The following is a 15,541-nucleotide window of genomic DNA, read 5'->3' as shown; positions in this document are numbered from 1 at the left end:
CAGTAAATATGGAAATACAAAAGAGAAAACATGTGCTTTTGTATTTATAGCCATTTTGCCCGTACATTTCACCTGCTGTCAGGCCAGTCTGAACTTATTGCCACCAGCATCTCATTAACTCTTTTGTTTTCTCACCCCTAGATGTGTAAAATTAGAGGATCTGTTGCTTTTAAAACCCTTACTGCTTAGCTTTTCTCACACATGTGTATGCACATCTGTAAGCAAATAATCTTTGGAAAAAATAGATGGAAAAAATGCAATGAGGTGTGCTCTAAATACCCACTCACATTTACGCAGTACTGCCCGGAAGGAATTGTGTTAATTATCCAACTTGAACGTAGAGCAGTATCTCAGTTTTATTTCCTGTGTCTTCTTTGTGAATCAAAATGAAAATTACTGGACAGCCCCAAATCTGGACGATTCCTGTATTTGCCAAAACAAAGTGGTTTTAACTGAATAAATCGGATGGTCGCTGCACGACGCAGTGACAAGTGCCTGCGTGTCCAAAGGCCGGGTCCGGTCCTGTGACTCCCTAAAAGAGATGGGAAGGTATTTCCTAGTCTGTCATCAGGAAGAGATCTGATTTTTTTGGTAGGTGGGCACTGGCTGCCAGTAAGAATACCATGATTTTTGTGAATGTGCTATCACGGGTGTAAAATAATCTTTTCTGCAGCTAAAATGTGGCCGTCCATGGATTCACCATTAGAAAATCGCATAAAAGTTGAATCCAAGACCAGAAAAATGTTGTGGGTAATACCTGCTCTTTGATATAATACAGTGCATTCATAAGTCAAAATATTTATCCTTTGGAGATGATTTGTGAAACAAGGCCTGACGTACGTTTGGAACATGGACCAGTATAGCAGTATTGCTAAAAGGATGTACTTTATTTCATTTCATTTTTTAAACATACGTCTATATACTGGCAAAAGTCCTCCTGTAAATGCACTTTTACTAGCAAGATGATTTTTTTTTTTTTTTTGCTGGTATCACTCATTTCTTTTATAAGCTGCATCTCCAGTGGAAACGTAGAGCTCAACTGGTAACCCCTTCTGCAAATAGGCTTGGAGAGCAGCTCTCTTTAAGGAACTGGCAAAGAAATTTGTAAAATGGCTTCAGTCTCCTCAAGTTTCTGTTTGTTCTCTTGTCACCACTTGATTTTGGGGCGAGGGAAGTGCTGTCATTGGCTTTGAGCATCCCCACCGATGCGATGATATCATCCGCAGCCTCCGCACCTGGCATGGGCTGTCCTTGGGAGTTCCTGGGCATCTCTCGCCTCCACTGCGAGGTGGATCGACATTTGTGGTGATCTTCTGAAGATGAACGCAGCGTATTTGGAGGTGTGTTTGTTACAGCATGTGGATCTGGGTTTTTTTGAAGCTTGTAGAGGTCTGTTGCCACCCAACTTAGGGATGTTGCTTCCTGTTCAGTAAATGGATACTGCTCATTTCTGGCAATGAATTTGTAGCTACTTTGGTTTCAAGTAGCATCTAAAATCACTGTCTGAAAGAAGTTAATGATACTTTTTTTTTTTTTTGCTATAAAAATGCACTTTTTACATTTAGCTATAGTTTATCCATTATGAGATGTAGGTTCTTTTTTATGTTGAAAAGACATATAGACATCCATCCATCCAGGAACATAAAATTTATACACCCATAAAATTGTGTTAAAAATTAAAATATAGTGCATACTACTTAGAGTGCTCTACACAAAGTGCACTTTTTGAAAAATTCTTTCAAAGGAGTTACAAATTGACTTTTGTATTCAAACAAATGTCTTGCTTCCTATCTTGAAATGAAATCGGTGATCTGTCCTTTTCACAGCTGAACTCTTAACCTCACCCTGAAGGAATTACTTGGAAAAAAATACGAAGTTTTGTCTTCAGATCTGCTCGTTCTGTAGTTTTTCTGAAAAAGTAGACATAATGTCTTTTCTTTGGAGAAAAAAATAAACACAAACCAACCAAAACCCACATTATTCTGGTATGGTTACTGCTGAGGGTGAAGAAGCAGTCTATTTCTTCAGGTCCTAAGACTAAATATAATTGAGGTTTCTTATATTCCATGTCCATGTATTCCATAACAGCAGTATTTTCCATGATGTGCACATTTTTCACTGAAGTGTTTAGTAACTACAGATACACGAAAGGTTTATAGAGTTGTACTTTTAAACATTCTTAAATGTTCTATCAATTTTGTTCGTTATATAATTGTAAACTTCCCTTTCAGTGCCCAACTGCATTGCATTCTTTTGGGGAAAGCAGAGCAGGTGATTTTTTATCTAAAGGCATAAAAAGGATCTCAAAGGAAAGAAAGGAAAAATCTAGGTTTAAATATTATCAGTGGGAGACAGTGAATTCCTGTACTCTCATGCTACAAGGGGATTTGTGATTGTTCATAGTCTGAGCTAAAATTAGTGTGATGGGAAGAGTCCTTCCTTAATTTCCGTGGGTTCCTTCAGTCCGTCCGACAGACCGTGTGTGGAAAAGGATACCCAGCTTTGCAGCTCAGGTTAACACATGAATGTTTGAAAATTTCTGACTGCTGCTTCTGTCTTGAAACAGATGCCTGCTGACTGCTTGGAAAGCTTCGGACGGAATGCCTTTTGCAGGAGTTACTGGCATAAAACCGAAACTCAAAAAAAACTGAATTCACTTTGGCAATAATGAGATTTCTAGAAAGCTGTGGAGGTCGGTGCTTGCTTGGTACTTTTTATAAACATGTAATATGGAGCTTCTACCATCTTCAGCTTCTAGACCCGATGCTGTGGATGCAGCACTCTGTTTTTCATGCAAAGGTCTGTTTGGTAAATACATCCGTGACTGAAGTGCGTGAGAAAAACATACATCAAATGAAAAGTAAGGTTAGAATGCATATTTGGTGCTCCTTTGTGGCATTCAGGAAAATAAAGATCTCATCTAGAGCAGTTTTATTCATCTGAAGAAAAAGAAGAGAAGCTTTATACAGAGGAGACATCTGTATCTCGAGGAAAAACTGGCTTTGCCAGGGGGGCAAAGGGCTTCTTGTCTCCAGGGGGTTTCCGAGCTGAGTGAAGCGGTGGTCATTTCGAATGGCCACGGGTTGGGGTTGCCAGGCTTGAAATATGCAGGAAATTCTTCATCTGTAGTCGTCTGCAAGGGCTTTCACCTGATGCGTTTGAGGCAGTTTATGTAAGCTGCTCTGGTGAAATTGGGAGTTTCCAAATTATTTTAGTTGTTTCTTAGATTTTCTTCCCTCCTTTGCTCACAGAATCCTCATGAGTCCAAAATACAAAATTTCAGAGTCTCGATATCACGTCTGCATCTCTTGGCTGAGCAGCTGAACCCAGACACGGTGTCCTGCCTCCACATCTGCAGAATTCTCCACTTGGGTTTTTCCCAGGCAGGTACGTTTATGGACGAGGCCCTCGTTACCCAGGGACAGCAAGTAGGATATTTCAAACCTGTAGCAGCTTGTCTCCGCAATAGGAGGTATCGATAGTGAATGATTGTCCAGTGTCATGAAATCAATACAAAGACAAGGCATGAAAAACTTTCTTGTCCATAAGGCTCCTTCTTAAATCCAGACCTTTTTGGTGCATGTGCGTTGGTATGAGAAGATGCTGACCAGAAGGTTCTGTGGAGGCTGCCATGCCCTGTGGGACCCTCTTCCAAAGCTATCAGAGTGCCTTACAAGCCGAGACAGAACAAATCAGGAAAAAACATGGCATTTACTCATAAGAATGGTTCAATGTGAGTTAATAAGAGGAACTGGCAATGAATTAGCTGAGGTGGTCAAGGCTGGAAGAGGTGCCTAGACCGGTGGGCACTTGGTATTCTCAGGAAGAAACGTATACTGGGTATAGAAAGGACAAAATGCACTCTCTTCATTGCCTGTAGGAGTTATTCCCTGGGGGAATGGCTGCTCTAATGTCTGTATGGAGGACACTGGGTGTGCAGTTTAGAGCAAAACATCTGAGTGCTGGCCAGCAGCAAGTTAGGGGAAGGGATTATAATTTAAACAAAAAATATATCTCTTTCTGGGCTGGTGACTAATGGACTACAGGATGCTCTTAACTTACTAAGAGGAAACACGGTATCTATTTGCACTACTTAATAGCTCTCCACAGACCATTGTTGAAACACACTGGAACCTGTCCTGAAAAGTGCTATTCTTGGCTTGTTTTGCTTTGTGGTTTGTTTGTTGTTGTGTTGTCTTTTGTCTTTTTTGAGTAAAATGTTTTCAAAAAGTTTAAAGGACTTTGCATCTTGGAGACAGGGGAGACAGGCTCCGTGATCTTACAGCACGCGGAATAAGATGGTGGCAAGGTCTTATACCAAAAGGTCATTTACGTGGGTGACTGCCAGGCTGCGTCATTCTCCTACTCCATTCATTCCACACTACTTCGATTCATGACATACTGGGAAGGAACAGAAAGACAAGAGTTATTTTTCGAAAGCAAATTGTAGTATTGATTTTGTTATTCCCACTGTGTCGAAAAATACGTTTGGGTGTAATCCTCTACAAAAGTGTATCAGGGCCAAAGATAATGTCACTCTAGCTTTAATGGGCTTTCTCCTTCTCTAAGGACTTTTCCTGGGCACAAAGGACCATGAAAAAGTTACTGCAGGGTGAAGAAAGGCAGCTCTGCAGTAACTTCCCACGCACCCACCTTTCCCACGTGGCGAGTGCCAGGTAATTTATTGAGGGGCAGCTTTTCTCAAGTGCCTCCCCAGCAGCTGCAGCTGTGACTGGTCTGTGCTTTGGGACCAGCTGCAGCGGTTGTGGTTCTGACCGCAGCCTCGCTGCAGTCTTCAACCAGTATACGTTGAACCAGTATACTTCAACCAGTATACGTTGAACCAGTATACTTCAACCAGTATATGTTGAAGGTGTCAACAGCTTCTCGGCTTTGTACCTCCCTGCTGCAGAGTGGCTGATGGCTCTCTCGTGCTCGTGAGTGGCACTGGGCTAGAGAGGTCCTGGGTCTAACCCATCTTGCCTTCCCAGTTAGCGGATTCCAAATGCAATGAAATCTGTCACAGAGAGCCAGACAAACGAAAGAGAGAGGTAGGAATCAAACCTGGTTTCTTGATCCTCTGCTGGGGCCACAGGCCTGCTTGGAAGAGAAACAGCAAAAAAAGATATGAGTGAATCTCCACCACAGACTAATCATCATCTCTTTTGGCCCTGAGGTCCCGTTTGTTTCTTGGAACAATTCAGAGTCGTCCAATGGACCTTGGCAATTTTGATCAAAGCTCCTTTTTCTCTGGGAAGAGAATAGCAGAAATATGCACTGTTGCCCCTCAGGAGCTGGTTAGATAAAATAAAAAAGGCAGGCTATATCAATCTGAAGCAGAGCCAAAACCAGGCCAAATTAGCCTGGCATAGGTTTTTGACCACGTCTTCCAAACCTCCCTAGAATTTTCCTTCCTATCCAACGTTACAGCCTCATATCTTGCCTTTACGCACACCCAAGATGTGCTTGACAGCAGGATTTGGCCCTCTGCATTGCACCAGCATGCAGTTCCTACAACTGAACGTCAGGAGAACGTTTCCCAGTGCCTCTGGCACTGGTCCATGACCAAACTGGTTCCCTAGTAAAGCTGGAGGTGAAAAGGAGAGTCAGGAATCCTTCATGTAGCTGAAGGTCAATAACATCACAAAAGTGATGGTGCAGGGAGGTGCGAGGGAGAGGAGAGGTTTTATCAGTTCCCAGACACTTGAGAAATGTCCTGTGGAGTCCAAACCTCTCCTGAGAAGGCAGAGCCTGGCTCCCCAGGGCTGTTACCAAGCATTAGGGCCGTTCTCCTCACCAAAGACCAGTTAAACTGTGTTATAAGGGAAAGATAAATAAGAAAGAATAGTTACCTTTCCTTCTCAGCCATGTCTTGTTTCTCTTCTGCCCTGTAAACACAAATTGCATTTGAAATCTATCATCTAGGGGTGAGCAGTGTGAAAGAGTGTCTAAGGCATTTCTAGAGATAGCTGGAGCTCAGAGAGAGGTTATCACACCAGAAACGACTGTTAGTCCCTGTGATAAGCAGCCTTGATAATCCAAAATCCTTCAGGATGCCTCTCTTGGCCCTTGGGGGCTGGGCAACTCACTTTTCAGCACCTAACCTGAACCGAATCGTCCCAGCCTGGCATCTCCCATTCAATTCACCAGCTTGAGGAGGTGTCAGCACAGCACATCGCTCTGGTGGTCTGTCCTCTCTCCACCATTGCCTTTTGCTTTCAGTGGAGCCAACTGTTACCACTGCTCCTGGCCAGCATGTCTATCCTAAATCCCCAGGGATGGAATGGCTCTAGAAGAATGAAACAAAATAACCCATAAACTAATGGCCCTCTTTATGCCACTCTAGCAGAACGAAGTGGCTTTTAAAATAAGCACCAGCTCGCCCTTTAAGGTCAGTTTGCGTGGTCATGTGGGGAAAACGTGCCTTTTTTATACATGGAGAGATTTCTGATGACCCCTGCTAGCACCTGTGCTGCATGTTCAGGATGCGTGCACTTGTGGGGTTAAGAGGAACAGTTTTATGGATAAATAACCTTTTAATCAAGCTTCTCCTCTCTCCTGCAGCTTTTACTAATTTTGAGAAAATCAGGAGAAAATAAGTGTAGGCTGTGTGGGATACCAGGGTAGGAGGAACACAGAGTTGACTGGTTCTAACACAAATAACGAGGAGAGAAAGCAACAGCATCCCAAGAAAATGAACCCACCCTCCACCTCTCAAAATTAATATTACCTTTCTTTTCTGGCCTTGATCCTCTCTTCTTCATATCTGCAACAAACAGGAAACGTTCTTTAAATATTATCCAGTCAGGGCTGTTCACTTTTAGTAAAATACTATGTTTGCTCTGAAGATGAGAGCGACTACAAACCAGCCCAGCTCTTGCTTGGCACCAGTATATGAGTAAGACAAGGTTTGCCTCGGGCTCTGCATTTCCAATACCTGGGTTTTGACTCAACACAATCTCCTGCTACATGGGATTTTTGTCCTGGGCCTCCTCAGAGCTACGTGTGCCCCAGGGTCCCTCTGATACTCACTGTAAGACGCAGTCTGGAATCTGCACGTGCTCCATTGGGATAAGTTGCTCCAGTTCCTCCAGGCTGTGAACATACTGGATCTTATTGATAAACTTCACACTGGCAGAGAGAGAGAAAGAGTGTGTGCTTGAGGTCTTGTTTTGATGCTCTCTCCATAGGAAGTCAGAATTTTCCTGATGGAAATGGGGAGTTCTGCATCTCTATATCCCCCTAGTCTGCTTTGACCCCTGCCTCTCAATATCTGTAGGAAGGAAAAAGGACCACCATTCCTGCACTTCCTAGTAAATCTTTTTGCACTACCCACTGAGAAAAACTTTGATCTGGATCCAGATCACCACAGTGTCTCTTAAAACCACTTCTGCAGCTGTCCTTGGAAGTATCAGAGAGATGCAGGACAATGACAAACAGTCTTGCTTTGGTCACTACTAGTTAAAGGTGAGCTTGAGATCTGACTCGTGAGATTAAATTTCCACTCCAAAACCAGCTGAGTTTAGGAACATGTTACATTTACCTGATGAAAGGTCGGGATATAGCCAGCACTGTCCGGATGAACCACGAAGGATGCACGATTATCAATGCTTTGAGGTTTTTACGCAGCCTGTGGAAAAGCCATGGGACAGAGAGTCAGGTTCAAGTACCTCTTCTTAAGCTCACCTGTAGCATGTCAGGGCACTAACAAGCGTTATGATGCTCACCAGCCTCAGCTGGGTGGCTCCAGACAAGAGCCCTGCTGGTGGCCTTAGGAACCCTACTTAAGCTCAGACCCAGCAGGCTGTAGGAGCACTGCTTTGCTTGGATTAGCCTGATCTCTGTTTGTGAGGGAAGGAGGGAGAAGAGGTGAAGAAAAGAGCCTGGAGTAAGTCAGAAAGCTGTGATAGAGGAAGAAACTACAGAATGTGAGGAAGGAGGAGTGGTGGGGAAGGCTGTGAGGAAGCAGTGGAAGAGATGTGGAAAGAGGACAGGGAAGAATGAAGAGGCAACACCGACAGGATTCTCACCTTCTGTCTATCATCTGATAGCATTTCTTCAGCCAGCCAAGGCCTGGCATCCTCCTCCGGGGTGTCGCTCCGTTTAGGTACACGATCATATAGTCCTCAGCCACCAGCAGCTCCAGGCTACTGATCACATATCTGTTGGGAGGTGACCAAAAGTGATGGAGATATGAGACTTGAAAAAGGTCTCCTATGGCTTCCTCAGGAACCCGTGTGTCATCCCAAAAAGCCTCTAGACCCTTTCTTTGAAGACCTTGAAATAGATTTCAGATTCTCCTGGCACCTCTGCAGGATGTCTAGGGGTATTTCTGAGGGATAGCTGGTACATGTTAGCATAGTGCATGCACTGATGGACATCCCCCTGCTGTTCCTCTGCCTAGCAGTAACGTCTATCAGCTGTTCAGCATTGGATGCATATGCTCTAGCCTGGTTGTGAGTCCATCACTGGCATAATTAATGCTGAATGTTTGAATGCTTTGACTTATTGGACTTGTATGCAAATGCTGGGGATGGTGTCTCGCCCAGTGATGCTCGCTCCAGTCTGCAGCTGCACACTGGGTATGCTTGGCCTGGATTCAAGCTATTTCCTGCTGAGGTTCCTGATGCAATGAATACATGGAAACTGTTTTCCCAGTGCCCGAGTTACCTTCCTTGCCCTCCTCTCCCTCATAGACCTCAACCAGCCACTTACAAGAAGAGATTCTCCATGATGTAGTGGTAATCAGCCAGGTTACTGTCTGGGAGATAGCAGGCAGCAAAGACAATGATGGCATTGAGACCTTCTCCATAGTATCCTGGGAAAGAAAGATACAGGCAGCATCAGTGACTCTTTCCAGGGGAGAGATGCAAGAGTTGAAGGAGAAATGGCAGTGAAGATGTATCACCAAATTTGGGCCAGTGCTGCTTTTTGTGCCTCTGTTCAGCTCTAGGTGAGTGTTTGTCCCTCTTATGGACCTCTTTCGTGATCAGGTTTGCCTCCCTTCCTGGTTGTGGCCATAACATGCATGTGGGGTTCAGGGAAGGAATTTGTGCCTGTCAAAGCACAGAGCTGAGAACTTCATCCTGGGTCACTGCTTGGCTGTGCACAGATTTCAGAAGTGTCCACTAACTGTGGACATGTTGGCCTTTAGCTGTGCCCCCAGAGGCAGCTCAGGCACCGAGCTACAGCGGGATTAAGTGCTTGCAGACCCTTCATCCCTGGCCGTGCTGCCCGCACCCAGGGCAGAGGGTCGGGGTTTATTCAGTCTTGCTCAGAGCCAGCTTTGTCACCTCTGTGGTTTGTTGAAAGGTTGCTACAGTGGCTATGGGTTTTTTTAGCATGAGCTGGGTGCTTTTGTGCTTGCCTGCCACATACTGGCACAAAATGAATAGCAATTTTTCCCTAAAGATGGTCAAAACAGTCATGGCATCCCCTCCAGCTTGACAAAGACAGACTGAGAGAAATCCACCAATCCACCTCTCCCTCACCTCCGTGTGTCACCACTCTCATGTAGGGTTTGATCATCTGGAGGTCGATGCGGTGCTCCTGCTCTCCGATGATGACGGTCCTCCAGAGCCGTCCATTAGTAGCACTCCCATCTTCTGTCCCACCATCCCCAAACAGGTCTGCGCTGTCCCCAGGCATGTTCTTGGCTGTGGCTACAGGAGTGTCATCTGGAAGAGCAACAAACATTTCTGCCTTTAATATAACACATGGAAAGGCTCTGCGAGAGCTTCGGTGTGCAGTAAGAGACAATAACAACCGCAGACTGAGGATGACCCGTTTCATCTGCAACTTTGATCTGTGCAAGTTTGTGGTTCCTAATAATCTTGTTCCGTTTCCAAATTGTAATAGAAATAAGCTTTAACATCTCATGCTGCTTATAGTACCTGCAGTCACGGGCTGAGCACTGGACTTCTTGCTGGATCCTCCTTCAGATCCATCTATACTGGCTGAAGAGGGCACTGCCTGTACCAGAGGGGCTGTCTTCTGATCTGCTAGCAGAGCTGCTTGTGTGAGTCCTTAGCCCAATTCAGCCAAAATCAGCCAGGTTAGTCAAGACCATGTTATTCAGGACGTTTGAACATTCACATGACAGCTCTACTGGCAGGTGGCACCTTCCAGTCTGGGATGGTGGCCCAACTTGCAGCTGGAAGGGGATGGGTGTCCACAGCCTTATGCCTTATCCTGAATTATGGCTAGACCAGAGTTTGTGAGTCCCTGAACTACTTCTGCCCAGACTGTACCCAGATGGAAGTGCTGAGATCACAGCACTGGGCTATAGCTGGGGTCTTGCTGGGGCAGATACTGGGTGGAAGATGGGGCTTGGTTGTGTGTGCTGTGCTTCACTGCTGGGGAAGTCGGTGCTCAGCTGCTGATGGTGAGTGGTGTCCAAAGTGGTTAAAAAGAGGCTAAAAAAAAGCCCCAGCCCCTGTAGACATTCACCCCAAACCAGCCTTTTACCTTCCCATTCCAGTTCGTTTCCGTTCCCCAGGAATTCAAGGGAATCTGTCTCATCAGGGGTTTCAATATCATCCACATTAATGTCCAGGTCATCTGGTGTGTCCAAGAAGTCATCGGAGAGAATGGAGCCTTCACTCTGGTCCAGGGAAATGTTGATTTCAGGTGCAACAAGTGTCTTCCGCTTGCGATGCGCCCCGTTAAAGTTTAAAGTATTTGGGGGAGCTGGAGTTAAAAGGAAAATAACCGACAGGTTGTCCTTGTCCTGTATCCTTAGTGCAGGACATGGTGCTTTCATCAGGCATGTTTTAGGCTAAGGGTGGTGGGTCATAGCTGGGAGGTGTTGGATGCCTGCAGGTATGGCTGGATAAAAGTGCCCACACTTCTGAGATACCTATTTCCTCCCCCAGCTTCTTGTGAAAGACTATCAAATTCAAATCTCTGCTGGTTTCCTCTCCCACGTGGGAATTTTTGTGGATACTCCAAGGGAACTGGCTTTTGCCCTAACTTCAAGCTGCAGTTCCCATAGGCTTGTTTCCCTTCAAACTCCTGATAAGGCAGGCTGGTACTTACAGGATGTGTTCTCGTCTTCTGTAGGGCTGCCCAGTGACTCCATCCCCGTCTCCTCTGGGAGAGGTCTGCAGGCAAGCCAAGACGTGGAGGTAAAAAGACAGGAGATAGCAGGTGATGTTTAAGAGAAAGTCACTCCATGGCAGACAGCGGAGAGAACTGGGGACATCGGGGAAAAACATACAACCCCACGTGTGCTCTCACCCTTTCCCTTTTGCCTGTGAGCTCAGCCTGAGGGATGCTTTCGGGAGATTTGCCCAAGAGCAACCCAGCAGCTGTGCTTTCTCGCTGGAGCACTGTGCAATCCCCAGTAACCTCCAAACTATCCCTGCATTTACCCCCCAGCACCTCTCTCATGTTGCCATTCAGCCAAGAGGCTGGAAAATCCAGCCAGGGATATGGGAGCAAATCCTGTTCCTAGAAGAGCCTGCTAACATCCTCACTCTCTCCATGTTATCCCCATTTTTATCTCTGTCAGAAGTTTGAGAGGCATCTCTCATCGAGGGTACTAGGGGACATCTTCTGCAGTTGTCACAGGCCCTGGCTGCACCACAGCAGAACTTTATCCAGAATAACCACCACAGCTGCCTCTCCCAGGATGCAGCTGCCTCCTTGTTCGGTGGTGACTTTGCTCTAAGTCAGCTGGTGCTCAGGGCAGGGATCGAACCTTAGGTGTGACCTCAGAATTGTCACCCCGTCCTCACCTCAGCCCCTGTTTGACAAAACCTGACAGTGATACCCAAACCCTGCTGAGGTTCATTCGGAGTTAAGATCCAGGCATCAGCACTCAAACCCGTATTTCGGAGCCAAGGGCTGACCCACGCTCCCTTCCTGGGGCTGCATGGCAGAGGTCAGGATCTGCAGCTTCTCCTGCTCGGCCTCTGCACCCTCTTGGTATCAATCACCATGCCTCCAGCTGGAGAGTAGAAGCCTCAATTGATTTAAAAGTTGGCTTTGTTGTACAGACGTTAATGCCAAATCTCATTACGTTGCTGTCACCCTTTGGAAGTTGCTGGAGTTGCTCCTGACCCGTACTGGGGTAAGTGAAGTCAGAACCCAGCCCCCAGCACTGTGGTGAGGAACCCTGGCTGGTGGCTGAGCAGCACGCTGCCCACCCTGAGCTGGACACTTTCTGAACGCTTTTCCCCTTAATTTGAGCTGGGACTTGTGCCTGTCCCCTGGCATTAGCTGGGTTGGAGACTTCTCGTGCAGCATGACCAAACCCCACCAACCCCACGATAAGTTCATGATGTCGAAGGTCTGTTTAGAAGGGACCTGAGCCGTCCTCGTTTTACCTGCCCCTTACTGGGATCTCCCCCTCAACACGGGGAAGAGCTCATACCTCCAGGTATAAAATCCTGGGTGCTGGGACAGCCCTGGGGTGAAGCCAGTTTTAAGGCAGTGCTATAGGAGTGGGGATGGGACCGTGCACGGGGCTGGTGTCCAGCAGCTGCTGGCAGGGAGGGAGATGATGGGGGCCAGTACCTCCGAGTCCGCAGGAGGACACAGCCTAGCTCTGCCCTACAAAGGCTCCTCTTCGTGCTGCTACGGCACCAGAGCCACCAGCCAAATTAAACCCTATAAATATTTAGATTAAGGGATAATCCTCTCCTAGCTGGTTGTTGTATATTTATGAGAGTTAGAGACCTGATCAAAGGCGCTTGCTCCTTGCTGCCGCGATCATCCTGAGCAGTCGGAAAGATCCCTCTGCCCCACTCCAGCCTCTCCTCTCCCCTTTTGCTTTGGTCTTGAAGGGGGCCTGGCTGGTTGTTTGTCTGGCTGTGAGCTGGCGCCTGGCACAACTTGGTGATACAGCATCGACAGGAGGGGGGGCAGGCCCAGCTGTACCCGAGTACGTGCTGCAGTCAGGCACTCCGCTCTCTCATGCTGGGATTCATTCAAGAAAAGCAATTCAAAAGCCAGAGGTGAAGAAAAGGGCTTTCTTACCTTCCCCAAGGATGCTCGTATCGCTACCTCCCCGTCTCCCGTGTAAATCCTCCTTCCCAAAGGCAGCTAGCCCCAGATGCCGAATTTTCTGAACGAAGCAGGTTTTCTAAGGGTCGGGCGCCACCATTTTGCTTTCTGCTGAGAGCGTGCTGCCCAGTTGCCCTCTAAAAGCACCTTCTCTTGGGCCCCAACCAGCCCGAGCCTCCACCGACCCGACCGCGATCCGACGGCCGCGTGATGCAGTGAGCATGCTCCCGCATCCGCCCCGCGGCACCCTCACAGCATCATTGCAGGACGGCGCTTGCACCAGCAGCTGAGACGGACCGGACCGTTCGTTCGGCAGGAGACTGACCCTGCAGGGAGCAGCAGGAGAGGGGACCCTTTTCTCCCTTTGCTCAGTGCCTTGGCGTTGCACTTTGAGCTTGTTCTGCAGACCAGCTGCTCCGGGAGGGATGGGAATGTCGCCTTGTGTCCTTAATGAGCAGCTGAATTCAGTTTCTCCAGCCCAGATCTTTGTCTAGGTTATGGGCTTTTTTTTTTTTGTAGCAAGATTGGTTAATCACAGCTAAGCAAAAATAGCTCTGCAGCAAATCATCTTAGAGAGCTACTGTCCCACATGCAGCAGCTTCTGCCCTATTATTTTAATGCTTCTAGGGGGAAGCGTCTTGAAAATCATTATTTATTTATTTGTAATGCTGGTTAAACACAGCTGGCGTTCACTCGTTTGCCCAGTGGCTGTTTGGGCTCTATTTCACTTGCATCATTCCTGATTTAATCCCTCTGCAGCAGTCTATCAGCAGGCTGGGGAGCTTGTTTGTAGGGCTCTGACCCTGTCCCTGCCACTGGCTTGCCACCCAGCCACGGTCACATCCCTTTGCCTTTCCCTGTGCTTCATTTTCTAGGCAGGAGTGATGATGCCCGTGTCGGGTGGCGCTGAGGGCTCTGCAGAAGAAATGCCCCTTGAAGGTTTGGCTGTGGCTGGGGTGAGTTTGCTGCTTGCATGGCAAGTGTGAAAAGGAGCCTGGCAGCTCCTGCTCCAACATGATGGTGTGGGTTGGTGCATAGGTGTCCGGGTGCTGGAACAGCTTTGTGCTCGGTTTTCACACCTGGCTTTCCTTTCTACTCAATTAAAAGCTTGTCAGCACAGTGCTCTGGGCGAGCCTTAGGTTGGCAGAGGTCCATCAGCCCAAAGCTCTGCCCAGCTCTGCTCTCAGAGGAGAGAAAAATCCCTCCTAGCAACCCAAGGACTTGGCTGAGCCCACCTCTGGGGCCAGCGGAAGGAAAAACCATGTCCTGTGAGCTGGCTGCTGGGCTGGAAGACAGAGGTGCTTAGATTAGCCACGCAGCTGGGCCCGGGGTAAACAGAGCTAAACTCATCTGCCGATGCCAGGGGAAACAGGAGACCCTTTCTAGCACGGCAGGGGCTGTGCGTGCCCACCCGCGCAGCACACTGCGCCACTGTCTGGGAATACAGGGGTTCTGTGGGCTGCCTGGGGGAATCCAGCTGCAGCTGGGACAGGGTGAGACAGCCCTGAAAAGCCCCTCAGCAGCCTGGACCCCAGCTGCAGCAGGGCTTGGTGCTGGCCATGCTGTGTGTGCCCCAGTGAGCTGCTGCTGCTGGGCCATGGGATTTAGTGCTTGATGTGTGGGTCAGCGCTGGATGTGGGTGGGGGCACCCTTTGGGTGGCTGAAGGGAGTTCAGCTTGCTCTGATCTTATGGGGATTTTTTGGGGCGCTCTGCACTTAATAAAGTGTCTATGAAGGTGAAAGCTGCCGCTTCGGCACCTTCTGTCACCCACGCATCACTTCTTGTGAGGTTTGCAACCATTCCGATTCTGCGTGTCGGTGCCAGCAGTCATTGCATCCCAATGACTCTGCTTCCTGTGGCAAATTCCCAGTAAAGCAGCATTGCTCTGTTTGGGGAGACGCTGCTTGATTCAGAGATGAGGAAGGAGTCTATGCATCCATCAATCCATCCATCCATCCTTGTATACCTCTATCCATCCATGCCAATCTCCCTGTCCTCCGCACCCTGCTCCTCACGCTCTCCTTGGCACTCTCACAGAAGGTTGCCAGAAGCCATCCAAAAAATTTTTCAGCATTTCGAGCATCCTTTTGCCACAAAAGCTTGGCCAGAATTGCCCTGCTAACAGGAGTTAAGACTCCTGTTGCCTCTGGGGCTGGTGGGAGGGACCTGCATGCTCCATGCCCTGCTAGTTTCTTACAGGAAGAAACAAAATTCTCCCTGGCTTTATTTTTTGCAGGGAACAAACCTGGGGAAGTCCTCGTCTTGCCACTCCTCCTTCACATCCACGTTCTCCATCCGCAAAGTGGCTTCTGTGGTTCCCATTGTGCTCAGAGAGGGGCTGGCTGCACAGCGGTTCCCTCGAGGAAGGACTCAGGCTGGAAAGAGGAAGGCAGAGAGGTTGGCATTGAGCACCATGCCCAGGGAGCGTTCAATCCGAACCCTTCAGAGCAGGTGTGCCGTTACCGTGGTCCACAGCAAAGCAGCGTGATAGCTGCTTGTTTTGCAGAAGGAACAAGGCAAGGACGTGGGGTT

At 47.8% G+C, this 15,541-nt stretch overlaps 1 protein-coding gene across 1 annotated transcript; it reads right to left on the bottom strand.

Moving 5' to 3' along the window:
- Window positions 1-4,991: 4,991 nt before the first annotated feature.
- ATCAY (ATCAY kinesin light chain interacting caytaxin) lies at window positions 4,992-15,331 on the bottom strand. Its single transcript, XM_086627510.1, has 11 exons — window positions 15,255-15,331; window positions 11,038-11,102; window positions 10,468-10,689; window positions 9,492-9,677; window positions 8,716-8,818; window positions 8,031-8,162; window positions 7,544-7,630; window positions 7,033-7,131; window positions 6,731-6,766; window positions 5,853-5,888; window positions 4,992-5,097 (listed from the first exon to the last, which is right to left on the bottom strand). Exons 1-11 carry the CDS (start codon window positions 15,329-15,331, stop codon window positions 4,992-4,994), a joined length of 1,149 nt encoding a protein of 382 aa, XP_086483636.1.
- Between the last annotated feature and the right edge of the window lie 210 nt (window positions 15,332-15,541).

Source organism: Tauraco erythrolophus, chromosome 28 (assembly GCF_009769465.1).
Source record: "Tauraco erythrolophus isolate bTauEry1 chromosome 28, bTauEry1.pri, whole genome shotgun sequence".
NCBI lineage: Eukaryota > Metazoa > Chordata > Aves > Musophagiformes > Musophagidae > Tauraco > Tauraco erythrolophus.
Note: the sequence above shows the minus strand (reverse complement) of the source record. Positions and strands in the feature narration are given on the sequence as shown.

What these genes read in the sequence shown, in the direction of transcription:
- ATCAY (XM_086627510.1), bottom strand. Translation starts at nt 15,331, where the DNA reads ATGGGAACCACAGAAGCCACTTTGCGGATGGAGAACGTGGATGTGAAG. An exon ending in CAAGACGAGGACTTCCCCAG is followed by an intron (nt 11,103 to 15,254) that starts GTTTGTTCCCTG and finishes GCTTGCCTGCAG; the next exon opens with ACCTCTCCCAGAGGAGACGG. An exon ending in ATCATGGAGAATCTCTTCTT is followed by an intron (nt 8,163 to 8,715) that starts GTAAGTGGCTGG and finishes ACCTCCCAACAG; the next exon opens with ATATGTGATCAGTAGCCTGG.